Consider the following 12,231-nt stretch of genomic DNA (forward strand, 5'->3'; position numbering starts at 1 on the left):
CCATAGGGCTTCCCAGGGGGCTCAGGTGGTAAAGAAGCCACCTGCAGTGCAGGAGATCCGGGTTCAGTCCCTGGGTTGGGAAGATCCACTGGAGAAGGGAATGGCAACCCACTCCATTATTGTTTCCTGGAGAATCCAATGGGCAGAGGAGCCTGGTGGGCTACAGTCTGTGGAGTCTCAGAGAGTTGGACTTGACTGAGCGGCTAAGCATTCTTAAGTGTCATAGTTTTTTAAAATAGTAATTTATTTATATCAAGATTTAAATAAGGACCACATATTGTGATTGGTTGATGCCTTAAAGTCTTATTTACTTTTTTTTTTTCATTTGTTAAAGAGCCCAGGTTGTTTGTCCTGTCCAGTTTCCTGCAGACTGGTTTTTGTTGATTGCATCCCTGCAGAGTTTGAAGTGTTGCTCTGTTCTTCATGTTTCTTAGGAGTTGGTTGAATCTAGAGACTGGATAACAATCAGGGTCTCACCCTCTTTGCTTCCCTCCCCCCATCCCTAGTGTGCTAAATTTTGGTCAAATAAGTTTTCAGGTAGTTTTCTGTTAAGAAAATTATGTACATCGCCTAGCATTAAAAGTGTTCTTAGAGCTATCATTCTTCATTTCTTTGTTATAAAGTGTGTTGTGTACCTGTAAAATTTTATGATATGAAAAATTCTGCAGAGGTGTTGGTTTGTAGTCAGGAAGAGAGGGTATGAAAAGGTCTTGATTTGTTAGGTTTTAATTTTTTAAGCCATGAATATAATGAAATGTAATAAAATTATATTTACTGGCATAATTGAGATTTCCATCTTGGATCCTCATCTCCAGACATTATCACTACTGTGATATGACTGAAGACTGTGCCCATCCTTGTGTCCTTCTCTGCATGTTTAATAAACCAGGACTCTGGTAAGATTTGCCTACTTTCAGTCTCTGAAAGTCTGTGTTGATTTAAGGCTAATTTTGTTTTGAATAGGAGCACAGGGGCTCTAGTAGCTTTTGGACTGAAACATTTACTGTAACCTCTATGAAATGGTTAGTTTGTTACTCAAGTATCTATGACTTAGGAAAATTCAGTTAATTTAAGCATGTGGCATGAATAGCATGTCTTGAGCCTATATAAAACTAATCTTCGGTGAGAGATATTTTCTTTGTGGATTATTGATGTGTTATGTTGAGTCTATCTCACATACTAACTGAGTGTTCACTTGATAGGGCCATATTGTACATAGAAAAAACTGTGGGAGAGAAAGTCAAGAGATTTAAATTCTACACCTAGCTATACTGTAGAGTTGCTGGGATTAGCAAATAAAAATACAGGCTGTTGGTGTTGTTCAGTCACTAAGTTGGTTCAACTCTTTTCGATTCCATGAACTGCAGCACACCAGGCTCTTCTGTCCTCCACTATCTGCTGAAGGTGACTCAAATTCATGTCCACTGAGTCGGTGATGCTATCTAACCATCTCATCCTCTGTTGCCCCCTTCTCCTTTTGCCTTCAGTCTTTCCTAGCATCAGGGTCTTTTTCCAGTGAGTCAACTCTTTGTATCAGGTAGCCAAAGTATCAGAGCTTCAGCTTCAGCATCAGCCCTTCTAGTGAATATTCAGGGATGATTTCTTTTAGGATTGACTGGTTTGGTCTCCTTGCAGTCCAAGAGACTCTCAAAAGTCTTCTCTAGAACCACAATTTGAAAGCATCAATTCTTTGGTGCTTAATTTTTCAGTATAGTGAAAGTCACCTAGTCATGTCTGACTCTTTGAGACCCGATGGACTGACCATACAGTCCATGGAATTCTCTAGGCCAGAATACTGGAGTGGGTAGCCTTTCCCTTCTCCAGGGGATCTTCTCAACCCAGGGATCGAACCCAGGTCTCCCACATTGCAGGCGTATTCTTTACCAGCTGAGTATAAGTATGTTCCGAATACTACATGTAATACAATTTTACTGAAAAATAATTTGTTTACCTGAAATTCAAATTTTATCATGTGTCATATATTTTAACTGGCAGACCTGTTTTGCTGGGAGGTAGTTATGTGAATGTGATCAAGCTGCTGCTAAGTCACTTCAGTCGTGCCCGACTCTGTGCGACCCCATAGACGGCAGCCCACCAGGCTCCCCCGTCCCTGGGATTCTCCAGGCAAGAATACTGGAGTGGATTGCCATTTCCTTTCTTTCTGTCGCTATCCTTGCTGTAAAATGAGAGAATTGGAATAGGATCTCTGAAGTTTCTCAAGTTCCTTTGTCCAAGGATACTGTCATGTAGGTGTATGAAGGCAGATGAATAAGGATGTTCTTTGCTTCTTTGTTTGCCTTACAAAAGATTAGAAGAAACCTGTGGTAGAGAATATATTATGTCCAACTCTCTGTTTTGTCTTGTATCCTAAAGTAAAAGAATTCTTAATTTATGGTGGGCACATGGCTGCCTGGGTAAAGACTACATTTTTTTAGCCTTCTTTGTAACAAAGCAGGATCATGTCACAAAGTTATAAGTAGCATGCACAGCTTCTAGGAATTTTACTTAAAAGGAGGACATACTTTTCTCCTTTTTTTTTTCTTCTTTTTCTCCTTCTTGTTGACTGCAATATGGCCATTGTAGTTGGAGTTGGAGCCACCATCTTCGACCATGAGGGGAACTTTGAATGAGCCCATGTCTGGCAGAATAAGAGGGCAGAGACATAGGTGTCTGACATTGCCGAGTACCAGGGCAGCCCTAAAGTACATACTTTCACATCTTTTTGTAGTAAAGGAAGACAATTTTATCTTGTGTAAGATACTATTACCTGGAGTACAGCTAGACCTTATCCTAAATAATATACAAACTAAATATGTCAGGGAGAGACTGGCTAAATTATAGTACTGCAGCTGTATAGTGCAACATTGGGAAGCCTTTAACAAGATTAATATGGTTTTATTAATTAGATCTATATGTACTAATATGAAACATTTGCCTAATTATGTAAATGAAAAAAGCAAGCTATAGAACAGAACTTATGCTAAGATTTGTTTAAAGAAAAGGGGCTATAGGAATTCATGTATATTCGTAGACTGTCCCTGAAATAAGAGACACAACATTGGTTACAGTCATCGCCAGATGAGAATCCAGGGTGAGAGGAAGACATTTTTATCTTTTTGTACTCTCTGAATTTTAAAACAAAAACCACTAAAAAGACTTTAAAAATATAAACTGTTTTTTAAAAGTTCTGATATGCTTCGTGAAGCTCTCTAGAACGCCGTGTACATTCATTGTCCTTTATGTTGTGGAGGACCTAGAGATAGATTGAATTGAGTCCTTTGTCTTCTGGGAGCTTGTGCTCCAACAAGAGGGTGAAGATATGAGAATTGATTGATTGCCATTTGGTAGTTGTAAGTAGAAAGTGGTTAAGTTTGAGAGTAGAGAAAGGGAGGGCTGTGGGAGGTTTTTTTTTTTAAAGGGGCAGGGGGTGACTTTTTACAATGAAAGGTAGAGGTTGCCACTTTCCCTAGTTACTGGAGACAGTTGCATTTCTGCCTCCCTCAAAGTTGGTCTCTCCCTTTCCCTTCACTCCCCCACCCCGCTGTTCTTCAGTGTGCCAAGCAAAGAAAAGGGAAATTTAAAATATCTTTTTCCTTTCTCTGATTGAGAAAAATGCAGTTCAAATTTGAATTGTAAAAAATTCAAATTTGAAAGAAATACTTAACACAGAAGATGGAAATCCCATCACTCTAAGATAACGCTCATTAAATTTATTTTCCTTCATATTTTTCCTATGTGTGTATTAAATTATAAATAAATATTATATTCTAACTTACTTTTTCTGCTTAACAATACCTCTTGAACTCCTTTCCATGTGAGTACATGTCAAACCACCTCATTCTTTTTAGCAGCTGTCAAATATTCTATTGAGTGGACAGACTGTTTGGCCAGTCTCTTACCCTTGGACATCTGGTTTGTTTCTAGTTTTTCAGTATTACAATTTTCCAGTTAAGCAAGTGTTTCTGAAGAATGAACTACTAAGAGAGAATGTCTAGGTAAAATAATATGAGTATGTAAAATTTTAATAGCTGTTGCCAAATTGCCTTCCAAATAGTTGTGCAAATTACTCCTCCCACCAACAGTGAGCATGAATTCCTCTTTAACCACAAAGTTTTAAATCCTCAGGTTTTTATCAGAATTATAAACAGAAAGTTAAATCTTACTTTGCTTTGCTTTTCTCTAATTCCTTATAGATGTCATAGTTTAGTACCCAATTGGAGGCCCTTTTTGGAGAACTGTCCGTTTATGTGAAAGGAGAGATTCTGATTCTTCTTGAATGTCTCATTCAAAATACAGCAGTCTCCAATTGGATAATTTCTTAAGCCACAAAACAACCCGAGTTCTTCTTTTGACAATTTAAGACTGAATCCAAAGACAACTTAAGAAACTTTAGGTTTAAAATAAAGTACTTTAGTATTATAGCTTAGAGTCTGAAAATTTTAAAATAACAACTTTAATGAGGTGTAATTCATTTACCATATAATTCACCCATTTGAAGGGTACACTTAGTGACTTTTAGTATATTCGAATAGTGGAGCAAGCATTACCACAATAAATTTTAATTCATCACCCAAAAAAAAAAACTCTGGTTGATGGCTCACTGAACTTTGTGCTGTGTTGCTTTTGTGGTCTTCACTGAGTTTTATAATAGTGGTAGGTGATGGTTTGCTGATTCTGGATTCAATCAGCCGGCCCCTATTTGATTTGGGGAAATAATTAAAGGAGACAGGTTCTTAGATAAAGTGAAAGTGAAACTCGCTCAGTGGTGTCTGACTCTTTGCGACCCCATGGACTAATACAGTCCATGGAACTCTCCAGGCCAGAATACTGGGGTGGGTGGCCTTTCCCTTCTCCAGGGGATCTTTCCAACCCAGGGATCAAACCCAAGTCTCCTGCATTGTAGGCGGATTCTTTACCAGCTGAGCCACAAGGGAAGCCCAAGAATACTGGAATGGGTAACCTATCCCTTCTCCCTTCTCCCTGATCTATCAGGGAAGCCCTTAGTTAGAGAACTTTCTAGTTATTTGACAGTTCATTCATTCATTTATTCCACAAATCTATAAAGCTTCCACTATGTGCTGGAAATGGTCTTAACTATTTGGGAAACAGGGGTGAAAAAGACTTAATTCTTGGTTCTAAAAACTAGTAGTCTGGTGTGATAGATTTTAGCTATAATGTGAAGGATGATTGGGGAAGGGTGTAAGCGTAGGACATTCCAGGAAGACGGAATAATGGCAGTGAAGACCTGTGGGAGGAAGTGCTGAGTGAAAGGAACTGAAAGGGAATTTTGGACAAGAAAGAGCTGAAGGTAGGGCAGTTTCAGGTTATGGAGCTTAGTAGTTGCCATGTTAGGTGGGACTTCCTAGCCCATGGCAGCTTGTTTGACTTTGCCTGCCAGAGTGAGTGGCCAGTGAGGAGAATGCAGAAGAAGGCTAGAAACATGAAACCCTTGTTCATTGCATCCTTTGATCATAATCATCGTGGTCTTTATCGGAAGCCATTTTCTACTGAAATTCATATAAAAGTCTTGTGTTCAAATGACACTTTAAAAATGCATGTTCAGGGACTTTCCCTCCCACATCACCCCCTCTCCCCCCACAGAAAGCTAGTTAATTCTTCCCTATTCTATTCTGAGAGTTTGTTGTGAAAGAGGACTTTATGTCATGGTTAATTCTAGTATAATGGTCAAGGAAGGAGGGTAGATAGAAGTTAATGAGTACAATTATCTTTGGGCAAAGTGCATCTCACTAAGAGAGATGAATGTGAATCATCTTCATCTCTCTAGAGGAGCAGTAATTTTTGAGTCACTATGCAAGATGCCTACGACTTCCTTTTTAAACTGACCTATAATAAGCTCCAACAGGATAGATAGAGGATGCTTTTATTAGCCGTCAATATCATGGTGAAATAATCATTCCATGAAGTTAACTTGGTTCAGGATAGAGAAACAAAGATACAGGTGGGATTTTTCCTCATCTAGGGTCCAGGAAACATTGTAAAGTAGATAAAACCATTGTGATGGTGTTAAATGTTGTTGGACATTTCTATGTACACACATACACACCTTTGCTTGGATGAATCCACTTGTAGCTTGATAATTTTGATATTTGAAAAACATTTCTTTAAAATAGTTTGTCTTTTTGAAGTCCACATCACCTTTATCTAGCAGATAGCATCTTTGCTATTATTTTCACTACAGGATTCTAATATCTTTGTTTGAATACTTTGCACAGCATGCCATCTGCTATATATGCTTTGTCTGTGGTAGGTTCGTGGCAAGTGTTTGTTTTAACTTAAAACTGAATAACAGCCATGAAATGGAATAATTAATCTACCATCAGATATGATTTGAATATTATGATGCCCAGGGTATAGAGAAGGTTATTTTTTAACATTTTTTTTCTGAGAGCTTAGAGGCCTGTTTTAATTTGACAAATAAAAAAAGTATCTGGTTACAGGTACATTCTTCTTCCTCCTGGAGAAATGTTCTCCACAGTCTCCTTAGTAACCCATTCCTGTGCCTGGTTGCTTTATCAATACTGGCTCCCTTATATGAAAACTTAATTTCTACCTTTACAATAGTAGCTCATTTTCTTTGATTCATTTCTAAGTTATAACAGAAAATACAGTGTCATTATTCAGCTGTCACAATTTACCTACTGACTTGAGTTGATAACACTCTCATTAAACAGAAGACATGGCATGATATTTACAATCAAGAATGCAGCCTTTCCCTGTCCTCCACTTTCTATTCCTTTAATCTTTCTCTTTATCAGTTTTGTTATTATTAAAATGAAAATGATGGAAATACCTCTAGTTAATGTAAAGGTCTTCTTGTAGTCAATGATTGATAAACTTAACACACCGGTCATAGCAAACACCCTCTTCCAACAACACAAGAGAAGACTCTGCACATGGACATCACCAGATGGTCAACACTGAAATCAGATTGATTATATTCTTTGCAGCCAAAGATGGAGAAGCTCTATACAGTCAGCAAAAACAAGACCGGGAGCGGACTGTGGCTCAGATCATGAACTCCTTATTGCCAAATTCAGACTTAAATTGAAGAAAGTAGGGAAAACCACTAGACCATTCAGGTATGACCTAAATCAAATCCCTTATGATTATACAATGGAAGTGACAAATAGATTTAAGGGACTAGATCTGATAGACAGAGTGCCTGATGAACTATGGACAGAGGTTTGTGTCATTGTACAGGAGACAGGGATCAAGACCATCCCCATGGAAAAGAAATGCGAAAAAGCAAAATGGCTGTCTGAGGAGGCCTTACAAATAGCTGGGAAAAGAAGAGAAGCGAAAAGCAAAGGAGAAAAGGAAAGATATTCCCATCTGAATGCAGAGTTCCAAAGAATAGCAAATAGAAAAGCCTTCCTCAGCAATCAATGCAAAGAAATAGAGGAAAACAACAGAATGGGAAAGACAAGAGATCTCTTCAAGAAAATTAGAGATACGAAGGGAACATTTCATGCAAAGATGGGCTTGATAAAGGACAGAAATGGTATGGACCTAACAGAAGCAGAAGATATTAAGAAGAGGTGGCAAGAACACAAGAAGAACTGTACAAAAAAGATCTTCACGACCCAGATAATCACGATGGTATGATCACTCACCTAGAGCCAGACATCCTGGAATGTGAAGTCCAGTGGGCCTTAGAAAGCATCACTACGAACAAAGCTAGTGGAGGTGATGCAATTCCAGTTGAGCTATTTCAAATCCTGAAAGGTGATGCTGTGAAAGTGCTGCACTCGATATGCCAGCAAATCTGGAAAACTCAGCAGTGGCTGCAGGACTGGAAAAGGTCAGTTTTCATTCCAAGAAAGGCAATGCCAAAGAATGCTCAAACTACTGCACAATTGCACTCATCTCACACGCTAGTAAAGTAATGCTCAAAATTCTCCAAGCCAGGCTTTAGCAATACGTGAACCATGAACTTCCAGATGTTCAAGCTGGTTTTAGAAAAGGCAGAGGAACCAGAGATCAAATTGCCAACATCCACTGGATCATCAAAAAAGCAAGAGAGTTACAGAAAAGCATCTATTTCTGCTTTATTGACTATGCCAAAGCCTTTGACTGTGTGGATCACAATAAACTGTGGAAAATTCTGAAAGAGATGGGAATACCAGGCCATCTGACCTGTCTCTTGAGAAACATGTATGCAGGTCAGGAAGCAACAGTTAGAACTGGACATGGAACAACAGACTGGTTCCAAATAGGAAAAGGAGTACGTCAAGGCTGTATATTGTCACCCTGCTTATTTAACTTATATGCAGAGTACATCATGAGAAATGCTGGGCTTGAAGAAACACAAGCTGGAATCGAGATTGCTGGGAGAAATATCAATAACCTCAAATATGGAGATGACGCCACCCTTATGGCAGAAAGTGAAGAAGAACTAAAGAGCCTCCTGATGAAAGTGAAAGAGGAGAGTGAAAAAGTTGGGTTAAAGCTCAACATTCATAAAACTAAGATCATGGCATCTGGTCCCATCACTTCATGGCAAATAGATGGGGAAACAGTGGAAACAGTGTCAGACTTTATTTGTTTGTGCTCCAAAGTCACTGCACGTGGTGATTACAGCCATGAAATTAAAAGATGCTTACTCCTTGGAAGGAAAGTTATGATCAACCTAGACAGCATATTAAAAAGCAGAGATATTACTTTGTCAACAAAGGTCCATCTAGTCAAGGCTATGGTTTTTCCAGTAGTCATGTATGGATGTGATAGTTGGGCTATAAAGAAAGCTGAGCAATGAAGAATTGATGCTTTTGAACTGTGGTGTTAGAGAAGACTCTTGAGAGTCCCTTGGACTGCAAGGAGATCCAACCAGTCCATCCTAAAGGAGATCAGTCCTGAATATTCATTGGAAGGACCGATGCTGAAGCTGAAACTCCAATACTTTGGCCACCTCATGAGAAAAGTTGACTCAGTGGAAAAGACCCTAATGCTGGGAAGGATTGGGGGCAGGAGGAGAAGGGGATGACAGAGGATGAGATGGCTAGATGGAATCACCGACTTGATGGACGTGGGTTTGGGTAGACTCCGGGAGTTAGTGATGGACAGGGAGGCCTGGCGTGCTGCGATTTAGGGGGTCACAAAGAGTTGGACATGACTGAGCGACTGAACTGAACTGAACTGAAAGTTCTAGACGAAACTTTGTCACAGACATTATTTTATTTTTGTCCTCTCACTGGTGAAGGAGGATGTTGTCAGTGATGCCCACTGAAATCTGTGAGCAGGCAGTTTAGATGGAGTATCACTGGGGCCTCATTCCAGAGTAAAGGGGAACTCAGTCTTATGGCAACTTTTCAATGGAGGATAAATTTCAGTGTTGGTATTTGGGAGCCTAATTGAGCATTTACTTTTGTAATGTCTCCTAGGTATGAGACTGAAAAGTGTTCACGGTATGTTGAGGTCTCAGTGCTTCACTTAGGTTCTCATTTTAATCCCCACAACATCCTTTGAGATGAGTGCAACAGCCAGTGTTCCCATGTAATTGATGGGATCAGTCTTACATAGTATGAGTCACATTTAGAAGTTGAAGCAAGTGCTCTAAGTCAGTGATTTTTCTCCATGGCACTTTGCCCAAAGCTCTATTAGACAGAGTCCATCCTTAAGTAGTAGTCTTCTCCAACCTGGCAGGGGTCTTTATAAGTAGTAGTTGTTGTTGTTCAGTCTCTAAGTCATATCTGACTCTTGTGACCCAGTGGACTGCAGCACGCCAGGCTTCCTTGTCCTTCACTATTTCCCAGAGTTGCTCAGATTCGTGTCCATTGAGTCGGTGATGTTATCTAACCATCTCATCTTCTGCCACCTTCTTCTCCTTTTGCCTTCAATCTTTCCCATCTTCAGGGTCTTTTCCAGTGATTTGACTCACTGGGCACTAGAACCTACCTGCTGATGCATGAGATGTTAGTGACGTGGGTTTGATCCCTGAATTGGGAAGATCCTCTGGAGGAGGGCATGGCAACCCACTCCAGTATTCTTGCCTGGAGAGTCTCATGGACAAAGGAGCCTGGTGGACTACGGTCCATGAGGTCACAAAGAGTTGGACACAGCTGAAGTGACTTAGCATGCACACACTCTGCATTTAAGTGAAATAAGCAGGATGACAATATATAGTCTTGTACTCCTTTCCCAATTTTGAACCAGTCCGTTACTCCATCTCTGGTTCTAACTGTTGCTTCTTGACCTGCGTACTGATTTCTCAGGAGGCAGGTAAGGTCCTCTGGTATTCCCATCTCTTTAAGAATTTTCCAGTTTGTTGTGATCCACACAGTCAAAGGCTTTAGCATAGTCAATGAAGCCAAAGTAGGTATTTTTTCTGGAATTGTCTTGCATTCTCTATGATCCAGTGGATGTTAGCAGTTTGATGTCTGGTTCCTGTAGTACTTCCTGCTAATCATGGATGTTATGTAGGCCCAAAGCATTAGATTACATCTTGTGGCATGATAATTCCATTTCTTCATGAGGCCAGACCAGTGAACTCTTGATTAATTGCATGTGAACTAGCTGAATCTTAAAAATAGCTTAAGAATCTTCTTGCTACTACTGAAAATGTTTCTCACTTCTTTCCTCTTACTTCTAAGTAGTATGTACATAGCTTTCCCCAATGACATATCATATTGATAATCTCCATTTTGGTTCCAGTGGCAGAAATCACTAATCAGTCATGAAACTTTCCTACTAAACCTAGTTTTGGGTTTAAAACCATTCTAAACCCAGTGTACCAGGCAACCGGTCACTACCATATGCTGTCCTTTGTTGCTTTTCACTAATAATGTAGCTTTTAACATTCTCACTACTTAATCTCTTAGATGGAGATGGGACAGGGGAAAATGACTTAGATTTAGTTAATTTGAAAAGCAAGCTATGAGAAGAAATTCATAAATTTCTATTTTTGGTGTAGGAATAAAAACATTATTAGAAGCCCAGTGTTGAGTTGGTTGTAATTTTTTCCTGAAACTCAGTGGGAGGATTTCCAAGAAGTTGAGTGATAAATCTTTTGTGGAGAGTGAAATACTCTTGATGAAAAAACTGATGGAAAAGCTAATTAAAGAGATAGTTACTAGTCAGGGCATTTTATCCTGTTGAGAGAGGTTTGAGAAAAGGGTTATTTTTTTCATTGTAAGAGCACATCCTTCCATGCCCGAGTTCGACAAGGTCATTTATTTTATTGACTGTCACTGGTTTAGAATGGAAAAAGGAATTATTAACTGAGGTGATTTTTCACTCTTAAAATTTCAACCTTATTTTAGGCTTCCTTTCAGAGTCAGCTGTAGATTTAACCCTTAAAATTTAGCAACCTTTGTGAAGATGGATTTATAGAGCCATTGTTAGTTGTTGTTAACTTCCTATTCTTAACCTCCATCTGGATGGGTCTAGCCCTCATAGGTCAAGGCAAGGCAGATTCCTGCAGATTTCTCAAATACTATGAACCTTTCTTTACCTGGAGAATGAAATCTGTGGGTTCTCAGCTTGAACTTCTGTTTCTGGGTTTTCCTTCTAAGGAGCAGAATCAAAGTAGACAATGTGGTAATGGGGCCAGACAATGACATGTTACCTCCACTGATTCCAGTCAAAGTCAGCTGTACAAGCAAAAGGCCAGATCCTTGAGAGCACAGGCTTGACCTAATGTCTTGTCTTCCTAGGGCATCACTATTTCTGTGGCACAACACCTGAGGTGGCACTAACAAGACCATGTGTAAACTTCACCTGTCATTATAGGTGGGATGGTTTCATTTCATTTGGAGGTGACTTTTCTCATTTTCATCCTGTGCACTGAGATACTGCCATTGGGTGACTGAATATTTTGCATATAGCTCTGGAGGTCATGAGCCCTGCTTGGTCAAGTTCCTTCTCTTCTCCTTACTCTTCTGGTTAAAAGAATACAGGTGACTCCATGGTGAGACCTGCTTTTTCTCTCTATTTTGCCCTTTTTCTCTGTGAAGTATGATTCTTACCTCAAGGTCTGGCTGACTGGCACAGTTTCTCTTTCATTTATTAATTGAACTCCTTGATATATTTCCATCCTCCCATGTAAAAGATGCCCTCTGTGATCAGTATTTTCCACCTAACAGCTCTTGCTTAGCTGGCTTATATTTTTTGCTTTCCCCTGTTTAGAATGTAGTCAGGCTAGAAGTGAGATATTCCTTGTTCATATTTACATGAAGAATTCTTTGAAATGTTTATTATAATTTTTTTGTACTC

General features: G+C 39.4%; 2 protein-coding genes across 7 annotated transcripts in view; one reads left to right on the forward strand and one right to left on the reverse strand.

Annotated features, from left to right (window-relative positions):
• ERC2 (ELKS/RAB6-interacting/CAST family member 2) overlaps positions 1–12,231 on the forward strand; it is a 957,804-nt gene that overhangs the window by 74,725 nt on the left and 870,848 nt on the right. The gene's annotated exons all lie outside the window — the stretch shown is intronic.
• Positions 1–12,231, reverse strand: part of LOC145519898 (uncharacterized) — a 71,320-nt gene that overhangs the window by 45,761 nt on the left and 13,328 nt on the right. The window contains exon 3 of the mRNA XM_081524954.1: positions 2,523–2,638. Within this exon, the coding sequence (XP_081381080.1) occupies positions 2,523–2,636 (114 nt within the window). The 5' untranslated portion in view covers positions 2,637–2,638. The remainder of the gene's footprint in view (positions 1–2,522; positions 2,639–12,231) is intronic.

Source organism: Giraffa tippelskirchi, chromosome 9 (assembly GCF_054371585.1).
Source record: "Giraffa tippelskirchi isolate mGirTip1 chromosome 9, T2T-mGirTip1v1.2.pri, whole genome shotgun sequence".
Taxonomy (NCBI): domain Eukaryota; kingdom Metazoa; phylum Chordata; class Mammalia; order Artiodactyla; family Giraffidae; genus Giraffa; species Giraffa tippelskirchi.